Below are 26703 nucleotides of genomic sequence, written 5' to 3'. Positions count from 1 at the left end.
CAATGAATGTCTTTGCTTATTATTACTTATATTATGTTTAAAAATTGGTGTCACCCCTTTGATCAGATTTCTGTATGAGTGACACCATCCTAAATAAATCATTAACTTATTATTATAAATAATTTTATGCTCATAACTACCATTATAATATTAGTTATTATTATTATTTTTTTATTGTAATTATTGTAAACATACTTATTACTACTGTTACTATAATTTGTATTAATTTTTTTATCTTGTACTATTATTATCAAAACTATTGTAAAAATGATTTACGGAAAATAAATAGCTTGTTGTTGTTGTATTACTTTACTGTATTATTTTTTTATTATCTTACTTTATTATATTAGTATTTTTGTATATATTAAACTTTTAACGAGTAAAAAGGTAAATAAATGTATGTTTTGCAGAAACAAAGATTTATAGAAAAATAAAGAAAAGTCGACTTAAAGGTTTGGCCGGGCCGGGTTCTACGTACAACCATTTAACTTAATAACTTAATACACAATTTTTGTCAATGATTTATCTAACATACTACAGTTTTTAATTAGCAGTTTTTACTACTACAAAACCATTTAAGTAAAAATATAGGATTACCTTTATAAGACAATGAAAAATAAGGAATTTTTTTAACAGCCATTAAATCAAAAACAATTGGTATGTCTGATGTTTTCCTTGAAAATAACCTGATTTGTTGCATTTTAATTCCTGTATGTTTTAAACATGCAGCATAATAGAGTATTTTCAATGCAAAACATTGTTTTGCAATGTAAATATTCCTACTTTTTTTACAACAGAAGAAACTAATTTAATATTTATGAGCTCTAAAGTAATAAAACTTCTTTTCATTGTTATGACGAAACTATAGCAAGAAAAAGGACTGATGACGTAATCTCAATGTTATATGATTTTATAAAACATTTTGACAAAAAGATTGAATTAGATAAGGGGTCGTCCATAAAGTACGTACGCTTTTTTTTCGTCGAATCCCCCCCCCCCCCGCATTTTGCAATACGCTTTTTTGAGTTCCCTCCACCTCCCTAAAAGTACCTACGCTTTAACCTATTTATCTAACATTTTATGATTTTTTATTTAATTTAGAGTCTCCTTTCATATATAATCAACCCATTGCCCTCCCAGCTCATTTACGCCATCTGCAGACCCCTTCTTCCCCTCCGAGCGTACGTACTTTATGGACAATCCCTAAGTTAGTCAAAGCAAAAGCTACTTTAACTCGTATAAATTTTACTGTTCATTAAAAAAAAAAAATTCTTAGAGCGGTCAGCCCCAATAACCCTGGTTAATTTAATGTTTATATAAAAACCAACAACAACAAAAAAACGTTTTTACAATTATATAAATTTATATAAAAACAAGTGGAAAATAAAACTATACAAGGATAGACTGCAAAATCGTTTCGATTTATGATTCTGGAAATTGAGTCAAATCAAGAGTAAGAGTACTCGTCGTCGTACAATCTTTGTCAGGCTAAAAACAAAATTAATCAAACATCAGCTAATTATTTTAACTAATCGTTTTCAATAAAAGTAAGCTAATAAATATTTTTGCATAAATAGCTTTGTGGTGTTTAGCGTCACACAGAAGTCAATTCTTGTAATTAAATTCAGTGCGCATGTACTTTTGGAACACAGATGTATAGCGCAATGATAAATCGATTAAAAAAAAAAAATTTCAAATTCAAAATTTCAAATTCAAAAATTCAAAATTCACTGATTTTAAATACAATTAAATTTTTTGAACACGTTTTATCTTCAAATTTAAATAAAAAATCTTTCCGCGTTAAATATTTACATTACAGGTGGTTGCAGCCCAAAAATAACTTGAAAGTAAAAGGGCCTAGAATTTCTTTTTTGGGACAGATAATTTTTTTATTATTAAATTTGAAAGATAAGCCTAAACGTAAAGCTCTTCCTGGTATGTATGGTTTATCAAGTCTTGTGTTTTTCTTTTGCTAGAATGTTGGATGCACTTTTTACCATACATCCCAAAAACCACATTGACTAAATTGGCTATAAGTTCTGAACTGTACTGAATGATAACTAGATTTTATGATGAAGATTGTTATAATCTCTCTTAAGATGATTGCATCACTACTAACTTATATAGAAATAAGCAATAAGAAGCTGCTATAAATTAGTGATGAAATGAATGGGAAAGGACAACCAGCATTAAAGAATGTATGTTTCCTCGCATTAAAGATAGAGACAATCAAGTGTACACAAATGATGCCACAGTTACCAGAAAACATACAAATGAGAAGTAAGCATATAAAAGCTGCTATAAATTAGTGCAAAGAAATGAATGAGAAAGGATAAGCAGTGTTAAAGAATAGTTTCCTCTCATTAAAGATAGAGACAATCAACAAGCTATAAGATGGAAAAGTGACAAACAATTAACAAACAGGAAGTACCCAAGTTAATTCTTAATGTGCGACGTGTTAGACATCACACTAATACAAAGACGATAATAATAGAAAGGTAGAAGGAAGTTTTACAAATTAGCATTAAAACCTCGAGCTACTCTAGAAAAGTGAAAATTGAATTAAAATCATTTAATGATCCTTTGAAAACTAATCTAAATAATCAGAACTTTATATTTAAATAACTTTTTTTAAACTCTTCTTTTTTTACAACTTTTATAGATTGATAGATTATTTTGGTTTCGTTTTAATGATAAGCATAGCGGTCTTATAATCAAACGACAAAGTTCTACAAATTAGAGTGTCTACAAACCGTGCACTGACATGTTCAAGGGAAATGGCATCTAGTAATTTAGGCATGAATTAGAAAATTTTTATAAAAAAATATTAATGTACTTATTTAATTATAATTATTTCCATGTAACAACATATTTCAGATATTTCGTTGTGATGAAACACCCCAATTTATTAATTATGGGGTTAATGGTATCAGTTCTGGATTAATTTATACTGGTGAAGGGGATAGATGTCAAATAATGTATAAAGAAAACAAAGAATGTGCCATAATTCAACTATTTGTTTTATTTTCAGGTATGCAATATGCGGTTTAAGAAAAAATGTATATATAATAATAATTGCTTAAAACAATTTATTTTTTGTATTTTAAGGTGATATATGTATTTGACAGGTGATATTTAAATGTACTGGTATTACCAGTTGTATGGTTCCAACAGAAGCAGCAAATAAAATTTTACATTTGTTGGTCACAACATCAGATAATGGAGTATCAAACCATGGATCGTTCTTGGCAGCATTGATGTTTTATCTTTTTTTGAGTCCAAAAGAATTCATCATTTTATCATTCCATCAGACGCAGCAGTAGTAACTCCACTTCTTGACCAAGTAAATAAAAAAATTCGCAGCAAGTAATTTGAACAAAAAGATTAATATTTGTTCCTTAAACAAAGAAGCATTAATATTAGTTTTAGCCAATATATGGGACAAAGGGATAAATTAAGAAATCATCATAAAATCTGCTAGAAGGGTTAGTGTTACAGAAAATCATTATTAAATTTAAAAAAGCAAAAAACTGTCTTTGGGTGTTAAAAGACATGGTTCAGCATGTTACTGGTTAGATCAAAATTCGAACAAACTAGGAACTGATAGACAAACTTCATGGAAAAATCTAGAAGAAATATCAGGTTACAGGACAAAAAAATAAAATATTAACTGAAGTTGAAAGTATTAAAAGTACCAAAAAAAAAAGTTTCTAAAAAAAAAAGATGTTGCAAAAAGGCAAAACAAAGTTAAAAAACCCTTTATAAAATGTAAGCTTCATTGTAATTGTATGGACATAAAATGTAAGGCTTTCGACTTGAAGCAGTGTCCAACCTGTCTCAACATTATCATTGCAGCAAAAGTAAATTGCAAAGTAAATGGATGAAACCCAGAAATGATCTCATTAGCAGGAGGTAGAAAAAAATAACTGAAACATTAAAAAACTTTTTTTAATGAAATATTTGTATGAATTTTGTGCAAACTTAGTGTAAAAGATTGATTCTGAAAAAATTTTAATATGAGTAAAAAACATGTTGCTGTGAAGTCTATGTTGCTTGTATACTGTATAAAGTGCTTTATTTGCGAATGAAGCACTTTATACAGTCTCTTTATCGATAATTATGAGTTTGGCAACTTACATAAAAGAAGTTTTTAACAATCATCAAATTCAAGACCATTTCAATTCTGTTAATTTTGGTTAGAAGGTATATCTTTTTTGCTGGGGATAAAAGTGGGAAATATATGAAATTCTATTTAAAATTTCGGAATCATCTAGTTCTGTGCCTAATGTTCATTTTTTTGTATGTATCAGGGTTCAGACTGTTGTGAGAAAATTGCCTTTATTCTTAGGCATTATGTCAACAACATTAAAAGAATTCAGTTCTCAAATTTTAAATTAAAAGGCAAAAAATTTAAATTGTTTTAAGCGTTCCTAGTTCTACAGCCCTAGTTGAGTTGAAATCTCTGAGAAGCCATGTCTCTATGTCTTACATTACCAGCAAGTTTAAATATCCTAAAAAGAACGATACTATTTCTGGTCTAAAACTAGTCTTTTAAAGAGATAACTATGTAATTAAAAATGTTTTTTAAAGAGATAACTATGTAGTCTTTTAAAGAGATAACTATGTAATTAAAAATGTTTTTTAAAGAGATAACTATGTAGTCTTTTAAAGAGATAACTATGTAATTAAAAATGTTTTTTAAAGAGATAACTATGTAGTCTTTTAAAGAGATAACTATGTAGTCTTTTAAAGAGATAACTATGTAATTAAAAATGTTTTTTAAAGAGATAACTATGTAGTCTTTTAAAGAGATAACTATGTAATTAAAAATGATCATTATTTTTTTTTTGTTATGTAGAAATAGTACTTATGTCAGCAAAAAAAGTATAAAAGCGGAAAAAGAATATCTTGGATAAATTACTTACATCAGCGGTCACCCCAATTACACTATCAACTTTGGTATAAAACTCGTCTTTTAAAGATATAACTATGCATTGAAAATGATCTTTAGTTTGTTTTTTTATATATTTTGCAACCTAAAATATTAAAAAAATTATCAAAACATACTGATTTACAAAATGATGCATGACAAAATTATCGTTAAAATAAAAGCTTAGTACTCACTCTGTTAATGTTAGTGTTATCAAGAGCAGCATCTATTTCATCAAGTACAAAGAAAGGAGAGGGTTGGTAACTATATCATAAAAAACAAAAAAACTTAAACAGTTTAAAAAACAATCTTAAAGCCCGAAAAATTAAAACATTTTAAAATAAAATAGTTAAATTATAACTACCAACACACAACAAACTCCATTCAGAATTTTATAAAAAAAGCATGTTGAAAAAATTAAGAAATTTTTCTACAGAATCTTCTGAAATAGGTTAAAAAAAAATTTTCTTTACGAAAACCTACTTTTTCAACATGCTCGTTTTATGTAATTAATATTGAATCCAACCTATTGTTTAAAAGAATAAAAAATTTTATAGGATAAATTTTAAGGTCCCCGCCAGGCGTTTAAAACACCCAACATTTTTGTCCAAAATCAAACTGGTGGGAACCTTAAGAATTATATATATATATTTTTTTTGCTCAAACTTATTTTCATATAAATGGTCAATTTATAAATCGATTCGGAAGTTCATTTTCAAAAATTGATAAAATATGAAACACCATAGTGTACATACATAGAGGGTTTAGGTTTTAGCAAAAATAAGTTTTAGATAATACAAAGAATTGATAGTCATCTTTGAACTTGATTATTCGAATACTATATCTTAGCATGTGGCATCCATTACTCACAAATAGCAATACTTATGGAAAGTAACATGTGTGAATAACATTATCTATGAGAAAGGAATTCGTGTGAATAACATTATCTACCGAAAGCAACATGTTTGAATAATATTATTATGGTTAGTAATACCTATGAATAGCAAATAATAAAGCCAAAGCAGCAACAGTTTTTTCTCCACCTGATAAATTATCCATGGGTCGAAATCTATGTAAGAAACAAAAAACATATACTAAGTATTAAGCATTTATAAATTTTAAAAAGTAAGTATTAAACTTTTATATATAATTTTAATTAAAAGGTAAAATTTTTTTTACCTTTTACCTGGTGCAACACAATTATAACTAATCCCTTCGAGATAAGGCTCCTTAATTAAAAGTAAACTCTAGTAGTATATATATTTAAAAGAAAAACAAGTAAAAAAATGTATAAACATTTAAAAAAAGCTAACAAAAGTTGCTTATAATTTACACTTACATCACCATTCTCAGGACCGAGGAAAGCTTGTGCACTAGAGTTGTTTGATAGTTCCTTAAAATTAATTTAAATTGAGAACAGATAAAACATTAAATAAATAAAAGCTTTGAGTCACACAATAAAGTTAAAAACAAATTGTTAAAACAAATAAGAATATAATAATATAAAAATTTAATTTGCATCATCTAAAATAAGGACAAGCCAATTCTATTATTTCATTTATTGATAAACATCTTATAATGATTTTTTTTCTATAAGTAATTCTTAAGTATTATAAACCTCCTAAAAAATATATATTCACATTAAATTTCTATGATTTAAAAAAGTATTATTATATTTATCAATGAATAATTCTATTATTCACCTGATCTTATGTTAAATCTTGTCTACTTTTTTGTTCCAAAATCTATTGCCATCCTATTTAACTTTTATAACATAAATTTTAACTTTATAGAGTTAAAATAAATGACTTTTAAAAACAGTTTTCAATGGATATATAATAAATATAATATTAGTCAAAACCCAGTAAACAAATGAATATACATAACAATACGACGCCTAAAAGACGCAAATAAAATTGATGTGTCAAAGACATTTATATGTCTAAAAGACATTGTTAAAAAATTTTTTAAGACATCAACAATAAGCATAATTTTAACCAACTATCAAAAATTTTATTATGAAAAGCTTTATAAAAAAAATCAAAATGACAAAAATGTTGTTTTTGATCTAGTAATGCCATTGCAGTAGATTAAAAAAACAAAAAAAAAATCAAATTTTGAGGAAAGAACTTATCTTTGGCTTGTAACTTTTGCTTCAGAATTTTTTTTTTTCCCTTGCTCCATCTGCATGTTAATTGAAAAGTTTATTTTCACGAAGCTGTGAAACAATTGCTTCCTTTTATTCAAGATTATAAATGATCAGATCTTTCATTAACTAATCATGTCAATACAGTTGTTTAGTTTTGTGTCACTCAAAAACTTTTATTATATATTATATATATCAAGCCTTCCCGGGAAGCGTGTGCGGTCACACGCTTTGTTCATCCACATTTAAAATGATTTTTTTAGACTAACTGACCACAGCAGTTCGCATCTTTTAACTTATAAAGCATTTCATTAATTGGCGGCAAAAAGCTAAATTTATTTACTAATAAAAAAAAAAGTTCTTAAATAAGGAAACAAAATTGTAACAAAATATCAAGTTTAATTAAATAAACTAGAAAGTTTACTGATTAAAAAAAGTAAATTAAAATTTATTTTTTTTATAAAACTATTATACAACATTTTTATTCTTTTTTTTTAGAGTCGTTGTCGAAAAAAACATCTTTTATAACAATTTAACAACAATTGAAAGTTTTGATATGCAATTTATTCATGATTTTTATCAGTCAAGACACTAAATTGCTATGTAAACTAGAACTATAAGAAATTTTGTTAATTTTTTTCCTTACGTTAATTTGTTTATTATGTTTATTTCGTTTTTACATCTTTTCGCTTTTACAAAAGTTTTTGCTATATTTGACGTTTTTTCTCATACTTATATAATAGGAAAATAAGAAAATATATCGTTATTTATTTGTAAAAAATATTATTTGATCTACAAATTTTGTTAATGACGGAATAAGTTAAATAAAAGAATAACATAGATTCTTTAACAAATGTATTTACCGCATATGAAGCATGTATGAAATTGTTTCTTTTATATTGCCTAATTTCCAATGTTAATATGAATTACTAGAGTTAATAAACATAATGATTGCTCTGTTGAAAAAAATGTATTTAAAAACTTAAACAAAATTTTTAAATAGGCTCCTTAAAATTTCATTAAGAAAGTTAAGTAAATTAACAATGCACTAGGCCCATAAATTTTTGCAGCATTGTTTCTTTTTTTTAATACATGAAAACTTGTTAAAAAATAAATAAAATTTTTCACAAATAAATAGCAATTAGTTTTCTTGGTTTCCTGTCTATTGAGAAAAACAGCAAAGTTTAGCAAAGACATTTAAAAAACGAATTTAAAAACAAATTTAAAAACTGTCCGTGTTTCTAGCGCAATTTATAAAGTATTTCTTTTATATACCGACTGAAAAAAGTCGCAAAAAAATTGCATATCAAAAAGTATTTTTATTTTCGTAATATTCTTATCTACTTTTTTCCTCGACTTGTATCAATTTTGGTAGTGGAAAATAACGCTCTTAAAATAAGAAAGCATTAACATAAAATATTTAGGTATATTAGTTTTTTGAAAACAGTTTCATCTATTTTATTAATAAATTTTTATTAGCTTATTTATTTAGATTTTCTATTTTGTATAGTCTTTGGTTCTTTTCTTCGAGTATTGCTGATTTATTCTCTAGTTTCTTATAGCTTTATTTTGCCACAAATTCGTAAAACGCTTACTATAAAAAAACGTGGTCAAGTTGTCTAAAAAAATATATACATGCATAAATGTATATATATATATATATATATATATATATATATATATATATATATATATATATATATATAAATAAAATTTCCTGCGTAACCTTCATCATATAAAAAAGACAAAGTTTTAGCTTGATTTTTTTCGCTAACAAAATGTGATTGTTTATTTTTTTGCATAACAGTGACTGATTTTCTTTGTAGTGCTTGAGATTATAGTTTACCTATACATATGGCTAAGTTAGACATATTTATAGTTAAAATATGTCATATTTATATTCACATTTACAATAGTAAAGTTCTGATTTACCAGAACAAAAAAAATTTTGTAGTATAGAATAACTTAAAATATAAGGTCAACAAGATGTTAGCCAGGCTAATGACTTGTCAATTTTATAATACAAATTATTCTGTATTACAAAAAAATTTTTTTTTTGGTAAAGCAAAATTTTAGTACTATAAATAAAAATATAAATATTACATAATTATTATATAAAGTTATAATAGAAATAATAAAAAATACTTTTTTATCATTATAAAAACAGATATACAGTACAAAAATATTTTTAAAATCCTTGATGTAAAATATTGTGTAATGTCACTCTAACATTAATGACAATATGGTCAAGTTAACTAAGTTGTTTCATAAAAGAAAAGCATTATTGTTGTAACTAATAAACGCAAAACAGTCATTTTCAAAACAAACCATTAGTTGCATAATAAACCGCAATGCTTTTTCAAAGGCATGGTCCCAGTAAGCTCAAGACATTTTTCACACACATATATAGCCCCCAATTGAAATGCAAATGTTTTTAATTAGGTCAGACTAACTGATTGGTTTCTTAATAAAAAAATCAGTTTGTATAAAAACCTTATTATGAAAAAAATAAAAAAATAATAATAATATTCTGTCATAAATCTTTTTCTTAGTCAAAGCTTTTATGTAAAATTCAGTTTATGATATTATGATATATAAGTTATAACTGTTTTTTTATTTTTATTTTGTTATAACTGCTATTTTATTTTTATAGTTAGAGTTAGAGTTATAGAGTTAGAGTTATAACTGTTATAGAGTTAGAGTTATAACTATAGAGTTAGAGTTAGAGTTATAGAGTTAGAGTTATAACTGCTTTTTTATTTTTATTTTGCTCATTTTATAACTTATAGTCATTATACAATATAGAATTATTACGCACTAAATTATTGTGAAATAAATTTTATACTATGTAATGAATTATATATTTTATATATTATATATTTATTGTGGAGTTTTTAAATGCTGTAGTAATTTTTAAACTTTGTGCATTCTATTACAGTAAGAAAATTTAAAATATTTTTTATAAACAGTAAAAACTTTTATAACTTTTTGTTTATCAATTTTTCTATTGAATAAAGCGGTTTATGATCAAATGGATAGCTAGTGTGAAAACCTAAAGAAAATGGTTGTCTAAAGAATTTTTTCAAAAATGGAATATTTTATAAGATTTTATGGCACGATATATGGCAATCATTATGCATATACTTGTAACATTAACATTACAAGCATATACTTTAAACAAGTATAAAATATGTATCTAATAAGCAATTTTTGCTATGAACAAACAGATGGATTGCGTAAATAATTGGAAGCTCTCATAAAAAGCTGTTTAGAGAAGTAGTTTATATGGCTTGCCAAGTTTATTATAGGAGAGAATTTCTCCGCTCTGGCACTCATTTAATTTGGCCAGTCTGTATATATATAGTGCAAATTTGAATAAAACAAAACATACTTTATATATTTCATCAATTTTCTGAGAAACGTGTTCGAATGCATCCATAAACTTGTCATACCTAAGCATAAATAAATATTATGAGAACAAGTAGGAAATATATACATCTTTTTGCTTCTATATATTATCATATGAACAGTAAGACTATCTTAGGGGAGAAAAACCTGGGTCTGATTCACACACCTAAAGCAAATATTAATGTGAACTTTAATACAAGGTTTACTAGAGTTTAACTCTAAGCCTATCCACCAAATGATACCTACATTAATAACAACATGCTACTTCTTGAAATGGCTCATATATAAAATTGGTCTGCTCTATATATTAACAATACATATGTAGGTATTATGTAGTTTTATAACATTAAACATTCTACATGTATCACTCAAATTATTTACAGATATAAATAGTAAAACATAAATGTCGTATAATAGAGCAAAGTAGAAAAATAATAGATGTATAATAAAGCCATAAACAAAACAGAGTAAAGATAAATCTATGTTATCACGGAATAGCATATAGTAAAACTGATGAATTCTAAACAACCAAAAAACCAGTGTAAAGTAAACTGTGTCAATCTGGATTTGACTGACATATGACTTTTTCTACACATGATATAAAACATTGTTTATCAAACAAAAATAACCTTTCTTTTTGTATTGCCTCGTACTCAGCTTTAGCTTTTTTTGCTCGCTTCCTGGTATTTTCGAATTCATCATTTGTTTCCTTAAGTCTATTTTGAACTTCATCCAACCTAACATATTACATATGTAACATAATTATACATATTCTATATTTATATATATATATATATATATATGCAACAACATATATATTTAAATATGAAATTTTTTGTTGTTGTTAAAATTTAACTTAATCAATAAATAAATCAATATATTTTGATAATAGATCTTACAGTCAGGGTCATTTAAAAATAGTTAAAAACTAATCTTAAGTAAATACTATGAAACAATATTAATAATACAAATAATAATTACAATAGTGATGATAAGTTAACAAATATAACAATGATAAGATAATTATATAATAAACCAATATCAATCTAAAAACAACAATTGAATATTATGCACAGACAGGGAAGTTACAAACAGTTATATACTATAAAAGTAAAAATAATTTAATAAACATTAATGATCATAATAAAAACAATAAAATTACTACGTCTATAAGTATATTTTTAAAAAATAACAACAAATAAACAAAAAAATTGTTTGAACAACACTCACAAATAAAAAGGTGTCACACACAAACACAAACAGCCACAAATATTTAGTTACAAAATAGTATAAAGTGTTCATAATAAATGAAAAATTCAAATAAAAAAATCATACAATATACAGCTAACACATATCCCACAATGCCCCTTCATTATCTACTTTTGAAAAACTTACGCTGAGAAAATAATAAAAAGATGTGTTTGCTAGATAATAATTAATAATATTAATAAAAATAATGATAAAATAGGGCAATATATAGGGCAAATATATTGATATAATATCTAAATAATAAAGACATCAAGGTTAATAAAAAAACAAAACAAAAAACAAAAAATCGCAACAGCATAAGCAATACACAAAAATACACAACAACATAAATGTTACACAAAAATAAACAACAATATAAGCAATGCACAAAAATTAATAAAACTTATTCTTTTTTGTTTCTTTAAAAATGGAGCGATTTTTATACTTTATTTTAGTTCGTTTTAACTATTTTCCATCTTCAAAATTTTTTTTTCTTGTAACATTGGTTTTTAGTTGTCCAGTTTCTTTTCTCAATTTTTCCTCTTGTTTATTTGCTTTGATTTGGTTTCCTATTTATTGTTTATGCTTTTTACTTTTTCATTTCTTTCTTTTTCTTTTCTTGGCTCTCTTCATTTTTATTGTTTTAATTATTTTTGAAAACTTTTTTTCAACATTTTTTTTTTTTTCGTTCATTTTTTTTTTGAATTTAGTTAAACTTGTTTCAAAAAAGCATTAAACTATTTCATAAAAACTATTCGTTATTTATGTTTCATGATTAAATCTATAACATTATTTATAATGTTTTTAAATTGAAGAGCTTAGTGCTAAAAGTACTTAAGTCACTAAATAAATGTTTCGAGAAAATCTACTTTGATCAGCCATTTTAAACAACTTTTTTAAAGTGTTATGTATCTCTGCAGAGCCTGGGGTGACCCCCCCATCTTTTTTCTAAAGGACTTTTTTGTATTTGTATTTGTTATTAAAACTTTAATTGCTAAATCTTATAACAAAAAAAAACAACAAGAACAACAACAACAACAAAAAAACATAACTCTCATGCAACATCTCAATATATCTGTAATAACATAGCCAAATAAAATTTTAGCAACAAATTATATTATTACTTAACATTATAATTACCTTGAAACAGCTTTCATGTTAGGTGCAACAATGCGTGAAATTGTGCTTTCAAGTGAAGTGATTGTAGATGTTAGTTCTTGTTGAACATTTTTTATTTCATTTTCATCAGCCAGTTTTTTGTATTCATCTTTGAGTTTAGCATAATCAATGATGACTGAGTTTTCTTTATTGTATGTTACAGAGCCCTGAAAATATAAGAAATAATAGTCTCTTTGCTTTTATCAAACCAAAATGCTTCATATTATGTATTATATAATGAAGTTTTTATATAATATATAATTTTATATAATTTTTATATAAATTTTATATAATGAAATAACAGTTATTTAATAAAATTTGAAATTTTTTTATTTTACTTTAAATAATCTTTATAATTTGTGCTAGGTTACTGGGTTGCTAGGTTACTGTGTTAATAATTTTATTTTCTATTTAATATATATATTTTTTAAAGTTTTGTTTTAATGCAGTTTTATGTTTTTTAACTGTTACTGCTGTTTATTTATAGTTATGTTTATTATTTATTTTCAAAGTTTCACAGAATAAGTGCATCAATGCATAATTGTAATGTCACAGTATAGTTTACATAGAATGACTGACTTAAATATGAATACGCACAGTAAAATGTACATACATTGACTGAGGGTTTAGGTTTTGACAGGCATTCTTTTAATTTAAAGAAAAATATTTAAATACTTATTTAAAAAGAGTTTATAAACTAATTTATATAAAGAACTTATTAACTAGCTTACACTAGATTTTTAGGGGACATAGTCTAAATAAATAATAATAAATACATGTGTATAAAAGAACTAGCTATACACGGTTACAAATAATGCCTAATATAACTAAATACAACATTTTGTTAGTAATTTTGTTGAGTAATTTCAAGTTAACTTGTTTCTCTGTGCAAGGGCTTTGTTCAAAATTCCTGTTTGGGAGTTATACAGTTGAGAAAGCTACATAAATTGTGGTTGTAACCACAATTTAAGTAGCTTTCTCAACTGTATAACTCCCAAAGTAAGTAGCTTTCTCGACTATAGTGAACTTCATGGCCATGGGAGGCGAATTGACATAAAAAAACAAAAACAAAAAAACAACTGATGAATGATAACTTAACTGTTTTAATTTTTTGATGACAAAATAAAATTTTTACCAAAAAACTATTTTTATATCTGCAAAAAATTTATTTTTAAAGAAATATCTGAAATTCCAAAAATATCTGGAAAAAGATAATCCATTATTTATGGAGTAAACAACAACAATAGTACTGCTAGGTTCAGCAAAACAAACAATGATTATAACTATGTAAATATTTTCTTAATTAGAAAAAAAGTTTTAACAAAAACTGCTTTTTTTTCTTCTTTAAAAACAGAAAAAAAAAAAAAAAAAAGTATTCATTGAGAATTTCTTCTCAGGCAATAATCTTTTTAACAAAAACCTTTAAAGTAAAACTTTTGATACCAAAAAAGCAGTAAAGCAAAGTAAATAGAGAAACTTATATACAATGATAATAATAATAATTACTTAGAGGCTTGTAAATAATGATAATAATAATTACTTGGAGACTTAAAATTAAAAATTTATTTTACATATATTTATGATATATTATTAAAAAATATATTTTATAACTTCAAATTTTTTAATGTTGAATTTGATTTATTGCTCATAGTTTTATGCACAGATTACAGAAAAAGTTTAAACTCTTAATCTAAATATTAATACTCTAATTTAATGTCAATTCACATTCATTTTTAAAGTAGTTTTAATTAGTTACAAGGCTTTTTAAAGGCTAAACTTAAAGGAGCGCATTCTCAAAATGCACGCGGCCATTCGAGAAAGATCTACCAAGTGAGTTAAAACTTTTTACGTTTTAGAATTTAATCATTATTTATTAGTTTATATTAGGAATATTAAAATCATATTATAAAAGAAGTATAGAAAATAGTTTAGCAAACTTTTGTTAAATAAAAAGTAGAAAGAATCACCCTTTTTTTAATTGTTTATATTTTGTTTGTTGCTTTTCTTTTAGCTTTATTTATGGTTTTTTTTTGGAGTTTTGCTTTTATTGAGCTTATATTTTATTTTTTAGAAAGAAAATAGGGTTATGGATGAGGCCTAACTGTTTTTTATGCACTTTTTTGCACTAAAAGAGTTGTACTTTTTTTTTTAAATGTCTTTGCTTCCAACAAGGCTGCAAGCAACCACTAATTAGAGTTGGAAGTTACTGGAAGAGAAAAGATGAAGATTGTAGAGCAAGAAAACGATTGCCAGACAACTTAAAGGATTGCAAATTATATGAGCCAGGAAGCAAGATGAAGGAAGCGAATTCCAAAGAACTGATGTTCTTGGAAAAAAACTAGACAAATAAGAGTTTTAGAGCACTTAGAAACAGTCACAGAAAAAGGATGAGACTTAATTGAATGACGCATAACACAAGAATAAATTTTAGTAGATGGCACAAGAGACACTAGCTCTTTAGAGCAGTGCTCATTATAGTATTTGTAGAAAAGACAAACAGAAGCAACATTATGACGATGTGATAATGGTTGGAGGTTGGCTGCAAAAGCAGGTCCAACTATGTTTACAATGCGTTTTTGCACCTTGAGAGAGAGCATCATTAGAAGATCCTCCCCAGATATGGCAACAGTATTCCATACAAGGCCGAATTTGAGATTTATAGAGAATAGAATCCAGAGTAAGAAAGTGTTGAGCTGATGAAGAGATGCAACCTTAGCATATGCTAATTTTGCAATGGATTTAATATATGGTTTCCAAGAAAGATTGGAAGTAAGAGTTAATTCTAGAAGATGAAGAGTGGATGACTCATCGAGTACATTACTGTTCATAAATATAGGAAGATCTAAATTATTGCGATAACAATTGGCTAAAAAAAATTTAGTTTTATCTGAATTAAAGTTCACCAGCCACTGTGAGCCCCATGCTGTAGCAGAAGTGAGATACTTTTCAAGCTCAAATGCCCCCTCCAAGCAACCAGAAAGTGTTGACTTCTTATCATGCAAGAATAAATGGTAGTATCATCAGCGAACAATGCCACCTTAGATGTGAGTATTTGAGTAAGCTTACTATTTTATTTTATATATATATATATATATATATATATATATATATATATATATATATATATATATATATATATATATATGTATATATATATATATATATATATATGTGTATATATATAAATATATATATATATATATATATGTGTATATATATAAATATATATATATGTATATATATGTATATATATATATATATATATATATATATATATATATATGTATATATATATATATATATATATATATATATATATATATATATATATATATATATATATATACATACATATATATATATATATATATATATATATAGATATATATATATACACACATATATATATACATATATATATGTATATATACACGCACAAATATATATATATATATATATATATATATATATATATATATATATATATACATATATACAAATATATATTATTATTATTGCTTTAGATTATAATATACCGAATGACATAGCTTCAGGCTTAATGGCAGTTTTAGAAATCCATTTTACCTGAGTATTCCCTGATTTTCACCCGATTTTAAGTACTTTTTACCTGAGTTCGGGTGGTGAAAAGTATATAATTTTCCTTGGTAATGTTGAAGGATATAATACTTTCGCAACTGAACCCATGTTCCCCTAATATTTTTATTAGAATTTTTTAAGGAATTAAATACTTCTTAATTGATAGTAATCTGTTAAAGGAAGGTTTTTAAGTAATAACAAGTAGTTTAATAAGGAAACAAAATCATAAAAGTCCAATAAATATAAAAAATACATCCTCAAAAATAACAATTTATATCTATTATATAATCTTATATAAAACTAAAAAATACTCCCTTTGTTTTCCCTGATTTTAAAGATTTTCAAAAGAAGTTCCCTGAATTTTCCAGGTATTCCCTGATTTTTCAGAATTTAAAAACTTTTCCCTGGTTTTCCCTGAGTGCCATGAACCATGTGCTTCATTTTTTATACAAGATTGTGCATTGTAGTCTAGATTTTTTGTTAAATTAAAAATAATTGATGTAAATATTTTTTTATATTTTTTATAAACGACTTATAAATACAAACTTATAAAAAGATATAGATTTCAATAAATCCTAAGTTAAAATATAGTCTTTCATTAGAAAAGATCACAGTTCGTAAGATTCTTTTACTTTTATTTATTATTTAGTTGTAACAATAGTAGCATTACTGGTAATATATGTTTAATGATAACAGTGAATTTCAAATAGATAACATTAGGCTCGAAGAAGTCATTAGTGTAAATGCTAATTGGCGACTTGAAAATAGTTGTTATCACATGAAATATTATTATTAGATCTAGGCAAGATGAAATTAATCGTTTTTGAAATGTAAGAAATGCTGGTTGGCAAGCAGAAAACTTACTTGCCAGAATTTAGTGTCAAGCAGTGTTAATGTCTGTTAATTTGATTTTACTTTAGTCACTTGAGAACCAAGCAAAGTATGAATTTTACTATTTATAGTAACAATAAATAAGTTTTATATTTGAATGATTTTAAATTTTTTATAATTCAAGCATAATTATGTTCTTTTTTTTTTATAGTTGTTTTTGTCATTACTTAATTAGTTTGCTTACTGTTGAAACGTGGTTTTTTGTGAACTTTGTAAATTTAATATGATGTGAAATTTACTTTATTAATCATTAGTCAACAGCTAGAGAGATGCTGGAACTTAACATAATTAAGGTTAAAACAATTTTGTTTACTTGTAACATAATAAAATCAGTTACATTTATTTGTTGCGTGTCTTTTTTAGTTTTTTAACATGCTGCTTTGGTACACTTTCTTTCTCACCATTTCTCTTTCTTAGATGAGATTTAAATGAGAATTAGTACAGGGAGCATTAATAAAACTTATGTAAATACTGAGCTCTTATGCATTTCTTAATACCACAATTAATAATGACCATGTATAAGAAATATTTTACGAGTTGCTTGCTATTTTATGATTTAATTGTTCAAGTTGTTAACTATAACTGTCCCTCGATTGGTGAAATATTGTAATATATAAAATCTTTTTAGTTTAAGTATTTTACTTGATAAAATATCTTATTAAGTTGTGGTATTATTTTCCAGTGTTATTACATTGTGTTGTCTAACTTTTTTATAATCTTTTTTTTATTATTCTGGAGACACAGTAATGTCTGTAATGTGTGCTTACAAATATCTTATGCTATGCGCTACTGTTACTGTGTTTTGTGTTGATAGAGCTAGGCTGTTATAGCTATTCTTTTAATTCTTTATATTTTCTGTTATATTATTATCCTAATTCAACTAAGAATAAAATACAAATACTTTTGTAATTGAAAATTGTAATTTATTTTTCATGTCTTTTTTTAAGCATTGGCAGGCTTTATTTGACTTTCCTTTTCTGGAACTTGCTGTGTTGTGACAGAGTTATTTAAAAAGAACTTAACTGATGTTAATGCAGTTTTTTATGTTGTTAACTATAAGCAATGACATTGCTGATAGGTGACAAACTTAAAATATTATTTATAGATAAATTTGTATTTAATTTTGTTTTTTTAGATAGCGTATCAAATGGTGTTTTTATTTTTATTAATTATTCAATTACTAATAACCCGTATTAAGGGTTACTTACTGCTAAACCTAACTTTTGACTGATAAATCTAAGATTTCTATGATGTCACTTTAAATTAATATAAAATACTGTAAAATTAATGAACCTGACTTCCTTGCATTTCATCATCAGTTTGGCTTAATGTATTTCCAGAAGCTTCTATATCATTCATAGAACCTTTTTTAAACGGAATGGTAATATCATCCATCTATTGAATAAACATAATGTCAATTACAATTGTTAACAATAAAATCAATAAATAAACTAAGAAATAAAAAAATTATTATACTTTGCATTGTTTAAGAAGGCTGTGTCTGTCACTGCGTTTCTCTTCTATTTGCCTCTCCTATATGAATTAAATATTATAATATAAATTTGTCTCTATAAATATTATACACTTTTATGAATAAAAGTGTATAATATTTGATAATAAAAATTATCACTCTATTTCATATTATGAATAAAAGTTTCATTGTCCTATACTAATAGAATTCATTTTATTTACCTCTGCAAAAAAAAAAAAAATTGATTTTTATCTTACAGTAGAAAATAATAAAAGATATTTTTTCATTAATATAGATGCACCTTAAAAGATTTTTTCTTTTCCACTGAACTTTCGTCTTTTAAAATGGCACTTAAAAGTTTCTTCGTTTCTTTTATGTCTGCATCCTGTAAAAAAAAAGTTCAATAATATTAACAAAAAACTTAGTTATTTAATAACATAAAAAATTTTTTTTTTGACTTTGTCAAGTTAGCCAAACAATTTTTTGATTTTTTTTTTACAAAAAGCAAATTAAATAGTTAAGGAAACATAAAAATAATCAAAAGTTCTCAAAGGAATAAAAAATTTAGAAATCTCAAACTTTCTCTAAAAGTAATGTAAAAGCAAAAAGACCTTTTTCTCAGCATTAGTTTTCATGACTTGTATTTCTTGTCGCCACTTGTCTAACTCATTTAAATTTATATCTATATCCTTAAAAAATAATTAAAAATTAAATCTATGTCATTAAAAAATAATTAAAAATTTATGTGTCCTTAAAAAATAATTGAAAATTTATACATATGACCTTAAAAAATAAAAATAAAACATTTTAGGATCTTTGGACACCTGCCTTATTTTTACATTAAGCAATTTGAACACAGTATAAGAAAAAAAAACTAACCTTAAGAAGTTTTTTTTCTTCAATTTTTAACTTTTCAATTTCAACTTCACTTTCTTTAATTTTTTTCTCAAGTTTTTTCATTTGTTCAGTGTGGTCACATGACTTCAAATAATCAATCTATAAAACAAGAATAAAGCTTCAACTTTAATAAATTAAATAAATAAAAAAAAAAATTATCTTCTTGCTTATATTGGGTTGATTAAAAAATAACTTCGTATTTTTAGGTAAAGCTAAAAGTCCAAATTTAATAGTAATTGTATTAATGTCGATTTGTCGTCTCTTGAGTAATTTCAAAATTCTATCCCAGAAAACTGGGAAAATCTGGATGATGGAGGAAAAATCTAGGAGGATGGAGGAAAATTAATTTTTACTCAACCCAAAACAAGTTTGATAAAAGACCTGGTTTTGCAATTTTCCTTCTTGTTTTTGAAATTGCAACATTTTTTCAGTTTTCTCTTGTTGTGCAACAAGCTGCGTTTCTTCATACTGTCTGAAAAAGTAAACACATAAAAAAAAAATTTTTTTTTAGCAAATTATTCTGTTGCATAGTAGCAAAAAATACCTCACTTCAAGTTAAGGTAATTAGATTACCAAAGCACTCCTCACCGGATATTTTGAACACCAATTTGTAAACAGAAAGAAGCAAATATCTAAAATATAAAGTAAAATAGAAAATTACTTGCTTTTATATTATATGGATAATTATATAGGCCATCAAATGAGTTGCGTCAATATAGTGGTTCTGAGTGGCATCAGAACCACTAAATTGCATTTTAGAGTTGATCCTTTTTAAAAAATAGCTAAAAGGTTGCATAACAATCAAGGAGAACACCAAGAAGGAACAATGAACACCCTATGGGTAGAGGCAAGAATTTATCATCTTAAGCAGAAAACAATTAATACAAGTTTAAATCTATGCCAGCCAATTAGTTAACATTTAACAAAAAGATTTAGTTTACTCCTAAAGTCTTTTCTCAAAAATTCTGCACTATTTTTAGAACTTTTTAATATTATCACATATTTTGTTTAACTTTTTTATTTATCAACAAAGCTTATAAAGCTTATAAAACTTTTATTAGATCATCGAAGATTATAGAAACACTAGATTACGAAGTTATTTAACAATGTTGACAAAACCTTGATCAATTTACTTTTATAAGATTTTGTATTTTTCTCACTGGTTTATTATCTTAATGAATGATCCTAATGGTTTATTATTCTAATGAATGATCCTAATGAATGATCCTAATAAGCATTTTGTGGTATTCTTAAATAAAATCAAATTTACAAAGAAAATAGAAAAAAAGAAAACCAAAAATATCTAGAAGTTTTTAGTTTCAGGATTGTAATGTTCTTCAAAAGCTTTCAAAGCTTTGTGTTAAATTATTTAGAGAATTTTAACAAACTTCTGCTATGTAACTAACATGCATCATCCAAGTCGTATTTTAATAATCTGGAAAATTGTTTGGATAAAATATCCAGAAAAAATCCGGAATGTTTTTCTTTATTTTCATTTCAATTTCACCTTTAGCTGAATTGTTTCTAATTTTTTTTGAAACCTTTCATAATTTTTGTATGAGTGATGAATGAAAAAGCTTAAAAAACAAATTTATCACAAAAATATAAACCTAAACTTGCATGTATGGATAATGTTTTGGATATCCGGAAAAACTAAAAGTTGAACAAAATGTCCGGAATTCCTGAACCCTCAACTAAGTGATTACAAAAATTTGTTTTTTTTTTAAATTAAATTAAATAAAACTTTTATTAACCAATAGCACAGACTCATTGCATAATACTAAAACATGAGACTATTAAAACTAAATGCCATGCTACTTTTATATGATAAAGCACATTACCTGATCTTCAATTACATTCTTTTCTTTCTCAATTTTTTGTACTTCTTTTTCACGCTTTTTAATTGATTCTGTAAAATTTGCTATATCAGGCTACATAATTGAAAAGCATAATTTTAATTAAAACATAAAAAATTTTATGAAACCAATGTAAATGAAACAAAAAAAAATCAATTTTTTTTACTAGTATCTCTTCTATTTTCGAATTAATCACTTCCATTTCTTGTTCATTACGAGTCATTGTTTGATTTTCCTATTGAAAAAAACAAACAAACAAAGTAAAAATAAGACAAAAAATAAAAAGTTAAAAAAAATTTTTCCAGAATTATTTTCCTGATTCAACATACAATTGTCTCCTTATCACGCTTGGTCCATTTTAATTTTGCTTCAAGACCCTGAATGAGAGATTTTAGTTCTGAAAGTCCTGGGGCTTTCCGCCGCTCTCCCTGTAATTCTTTTAACTCTGCTTGGTATTCATCTCTTTTTTGTTTCAGCTGATTGATTCTTTTTGAATCCCAACGTTTAGCTTTTATTTTAACAGCTCTAAAGCATTTAAAGTATCATAAATGATTACTATTAGGTAAATTATTTAATTAAATTTAAAATTTTATTTACTTAACTTTTTACTATGCCTTAGTTAAAAGTATTTATTTATAAATAATTCTATATCGATTAAAACTGTTAAAAAAAGTATTTAGTTAAAATAAAATTGATATCATGAGTCTTGAATAACTTGTTTAATCTTTTTAATCTAACCAAACTTATTAGTTTTTAAACTCTGCTGCACATTAATGGCATATGAATTTAGGACAACTTTTCAATAATTTTTATTATAATAAATAGTAGAACAAAGTAAAATTTTAACATAAAAAAGTATAATTATAATAAAAGTAACATTGTAAAACATTGTTTTAAACAACCTAAGAATATCAACAACAAAAAAATAAAATAAAGTAAAATATATATAAAGAAAATTAAATTCTATTATTTCACTAAACTCACAAAACTCTTCTAAAACATAAAATTTTTCCAAATACAAATTCTCGTCTGCAAACCAGAACTTTTTTTTTTTAGGAGTAACCAATTATTTCTTTTGCAACCATATTTTCAAAAAAGTATTAGTGTTTAAAATTTACCCTAATCCACCTGAGATTACTCCTGACTTTTCAAACAAAGTTCCATCAATTGAGACAGTTCTTCTTCGCTCTGAACCACGGAATGCTACTTGGCGTGCTTCTTCAGCTGTATCACACACCAGAGAATTTCCACAAGAAAACTGTAAGGCTTTCTAAAAACATTTATATAAATGTTAAAAAAAAAGTAAACTAAAATACTATTTTAAAACTTATTTTAATACTGAATTTTTGCAAAATCTAAAAATAAAGATTCAAAGTTAAAACTAAAAGCATCACTACCAATTAACAATAATCCTTAAAAGAAAAAAAATGCTTTTATAATAACATGAGACACACCTTTATGCAAGAAGGATCATATTTGATAATGTCAATTACAAGTTTTGCAGAGCCTCCTATTTCACGAAGCTGTTCATTTGTTGACTTAATTTTCAATGTATCAAGAGGCATAAATGTCTCTCTAGGTAAACTCTAAATAAAAGCAAAATACAATAAAAATGCTTTAAATAAATTTATCATATTTTTTTTTATGCAAAAAAATTTATCAGAACTTGTACATATTGGTTTAAAAGTTTAAAAAAATATAAATATAAACAATTCTTATGACTTATTATAAAAGGAGGTAACTTTGTATGTGGTAGTGGTGTTGTGGTAGATCGCTTGAAATTAAGAGTACTGTACTTAACTTGTTTTGCATGGCCTTTTTTTTCGAAGCCATGCAAAACAAGTTTCTGAGGTAAAGAGTTTCAAAAGATTTAAGAAAAAAAAAACAGCCTCCTTGATTATAGTGGCCCACTAAGACATGAACAAAGTAAAAAAAATATAGAAAAAATATTGACTATCCTGGTTGTTAGTGATTTGTCATTGAATAAAATTTAAAAAAAACCCATTGAAACAAGTACTTTTAAAATGTCAAATGTTTCACTACCTAACAAACAAATTTTTCAACAAAATTCACCAGAAAACTAGAAAAGTGACACAAAAATAATTTATAAAAAAATAAAATTTAAAAAATTCTTATAACATTAACAAAAAACATTCTTAAATAAATTTTTTATAATATCAACCTGCGTCAAGTTATAATCAGTCTTTGCAATTTGTACAAAATGATTTTACAAACTATATGCTTTAAAAATATTTTGAAATAAAGTTTTCAAACAAAGTATAGAAATTTGAGTGTTGATATTATTAATAAAAAAATTGGCTTCAACAAAACTGCTATATTTTTTTGAAAATCATACATAGCTAGAATATCTTTTCAAAATTTTATCTCTAAAAATTAAAAAAAAATTGAGTCATTCAAAACAAACAGCATCTAAAATCTTTTAATTGCTGTGAAACTATAAAATTCTTGTTTCTTTAAAATGCGCAATTAGGTGATTATATTGAGTGTATACCTTTCAAAATAAACTTTAATAATATAATGCCTTAAAAAATTGTCTTGTTATGTTTTTTACTTCAAATTTATTTGGGGAAAATTAGAGCAAAAACCAAAAGAACTTTGCATCCATTGCATACCAGCTATCTACAGCGAGCTAAGATGTTTTTTATATTGAACAAAAAAGGTGGCCAATCATAAAAATATGTGTAATAAAGATTAAAATAACTTAAAAGGGCTCTACAAATTTGTATCATAAAACAAGGTTTTAGCTTTGTATGAAATCTCATTGATGCTGCCATACTGAAACATACATCAACTAGGGATTTGAGTTTTGGCAAGCACTATAAAAAACATTTATTATGGAAAAGTTTAATTTTGTCTATATTCTTGTTCATTATCATAAAGTGTCTGAATCGAAATAAAAGTTGAATAATTTTATAGACCTAAATAAACAGTAGTATAATTTTTTAATGTAAAAAACAAAAGTTTTTGCCAAAAATTGTTCTAGATACATAGTTGTGCCTGTCCAAATGTGTGTACATTTATATAGGTGTGTGTGTGTGTAAATACACATATATAACCTGCAATAAATTAGGAGAAATTGCTATGTGCAGATAAAAGATGCACTCAACTGGAATATAATTAATGAAATAATTGATTTTATAACAAACACTTTTTAAAATAAACCGTAAAGTAACCATTTTGATTTAAAAAAACTAATCACCATGTGCCTGGATGAATCTGAACCTCTATGAAAACACCCCAAAAAACTTTTTGGGTAATTCTTTTACATATATATATTAGTTATGAAAACTATAAAAATGAAAAATATTTGTTGGGAAATTTTTGAGAAATTTAAAACTCGCAAAAATAAAAAAAGCCATAAAAACAGGATAAAAACTATTTTTTTTATCTAGAGTGTGGAATTTTAAAAATATGCATATTTTTCCCTTCATTTTATTATATTTTTTCAGAAATTTACTTCAATTTATTGTTATTGCCCTGAGTTTCAATAACAGAGCATTTTAAGCCTTAAATAGCAAAAAATGAGCTATTATTTAATAGTTTGATTTTAAATATATATTTTTTTAATTAAAACATCTAAAGAATTAATTAAATATATAAAATATTATTAGGTTAGTAAATATAACTAAAAAATCAAACATTATTTGTGAGCTAATTAAAATGTCTCTAAAATCACACGATGAAAACCGTGCACAAGGGGAAAAAAAGCAAACAGACAAGTTACTAATACACAAGAGGTTGAACTGAAGGCTCATTTGGTGTCAAACTATTCACTGCAAAATCCAAAGTTTCCATCTGGGGTTTGTATTGACTGCAGATTGAACTTAAACAAGATAAAAAGCGGAGATTCTACAATCAATCTATCAATAGCAGAGAACTATGACCTAGAGCTAAAAACTATAACAACGTATTTATATATAATTGCAGCTTATTTTTTAATATTTACCTAGTTAATTTTTATAGAAAATCTATCTTTAGGTAAGAGGTAGAGGAGTATTAGTTGTTTACTTTGTGTAGGAGTATTATTTTTAATGAAATGTTACAATTGGCTGTTCAAGTAAAGTTTAAAATAAATTGCTAAAATGAGTAGTAAAAATAAATTTAAATATAAAAAGGTTTGCGCATCAATTAAATTACAAAAAAAAAACAAAAAAACATTCAGGGCATAATATGTATATATAATAATAATATATAAATTTATATATATATTATAATATAAATAATATATATATTTATATGTTTATATAATATATTATATAATATATTATAACATACGGTCTGTCTAAGTTAACAAGTATTTATTTATTCGCAAATCTCCTTTCTATTTTCTATAGACAAATTTTTAGTTTTTCCATAAAAATAAACTATTTCCATAAAAATATACTACTATAGCAGTATATAATAATATAATGTTATAAATGGTAAATATATTTAACATTTATCAATTTTTATCAGGTCTATGGAAAGATGTAAATGCAGAATTTGTAAAATTGCTAGCTTGAATGGTCTTCAGTAGAAATTATTTGTCAACAAACAGAAGAATAAATCTAATAACTCAAGATTGTTTCCCACACAGATCTGTTCACACTGCTTTGCTAGTACCTATAGAGGATCAAACCACTCCAAAGATAAGTGTAAACTAAAATTGAAAAAGTTAGCCAACATTACAAACCAAATTGATCCCAAACTGACTGAACAGATCAGTTATAAAACTATAAAAACAAAGAAAGAATCAGGCAATTCAGTCATCTCCATTACGCCCCCTAATGGTGGAAAACCTTTGATACTATTTCCGGAAGAGAACAAGGAAACAATAGTTGAGGGATTTCTGACTACAGAGAATGTCTCTATAATACAACAGGAGGCTAGGCTGACTGATCTTCAAGTTATTTCAGTTCTGAAAAACTTGAGACTTAAATGGGGATGGAAATGTATTGTTCCTCGTATAAAGGAGGCTATGAGAGATCAGAAAGGTATCTTTGGAAAGTTATTTTCTCAGGAATTAACTACATTTCAAGACTCTAATGGGAAAAAATAATCTGGTCCTTTTTCTTGTTCCAATATCTTGGAGTTGTGGAAA

General features: G+C 25.2%; 1 protein-coding gene across 1 annotated transcript in view; it reads right to left on the bottom strand.

Moving 5' to 3' along the window:
* Nucleotides 1–1343: 1343 nt before the first annotated feature.
* LOC100197842 (structural maintenance of chromosomes protein 1A) overlaps nucleotides 1344–26703 on the bottom strand; it is a 65912-nt gene continuing 40552 nt past the window's right edge. Inside the window, exons 17-37 of the mRNA XM_065812912.1 lie at nucleotides 23057–23188; nucleotides 22721–22872; nucleotides 21932–22127; nucleotides 21769–21837; nucleotides 21588–21677; nucleotides 20335–20378; nucleotides 20128–20218; nucleotides 19729–19845; nucleotides 19461–19538; nucleotides 19151–19234; nucleotides 18855–18911; nucleotides 18672–18773; nucleotides 12873–13057; nucleotides 11114–11221; nucleotides 10468–10528; nucleotides 6270–6323; nucleotides 6110–6159; nucleotides 5925–5999; nucleotides 5125–5194; nucleotides 4926–5036; nucleotides 1344–1488 (exon numbers count right to left, since the gene is read on the bottom strand). Coding sequence (XP_065668984.1) covers nucleotides 1423–1488; nucleotides 4926–5036; nucleotides 5125–5194; nucleotides 5925–5999; nucleotides 6110–6159; nucleotides 6270–6323; nucleotides 10468–10528; nucleotides 11114–11221; nucleotides 12873–13057; nucleotides 18672–18773; nucleotides 18855–18911; nucleotides 19151–19234; nucleotides 19461–19538; nucleotides 19729–19845; nucleotides 20128–20218; nucleotides 20335–20378; nucleotides 21588–21677; nucleotides 21769–21837; nucleotides 21932–22127; nucleotides 22721–22872; nucleotides 23057–23188 — 1992 coding nt within the window. The 3' untranslated portion in view covers nucleotides 1344–1422. The remainder of the gene's footprint in view (nucleotides 1489–4925; nucleotides 5037–5124; nucleotides 5195–5924; nucleotides 6000–6109; nucleotides 6160–6269; nucleotides 6324–10467; nucleotides 10529–11113; nucleotides 11222–12872; nucleotides 13058–18671; nucleotides 18774–18854; nucleotides 18912–19150; nucleotides 19235–19460; nucleotides 19539–19728; nucleotides 19846–20127; nucleotides 20219–20334; nucleotides 20379–21587; nucleotides 21678–21768; nucleotides 21838–21931; nucleotides 22128–22720; nucleotides 22873–23056; nucleotides 23189–26703) is intronic.

The sequence above is a fragment of the Hydra vulgaris genome, chromosome 12, assembly GCF_038396675.1.
Source record: "Hydra vulgaris chromosome 12, alternate assembly HydraT2T_AEP".
NCBI lineage: Eukaryota > Metazoa > Cnidaria > Hydrozoa > Anthoathecata > Hydridae > Hydra > Hydra vulgaris.
Note: the sequence above shows the minus strand (reverse complement) of the source record. Positions and strands in the feature narration are given on the sequence as shown.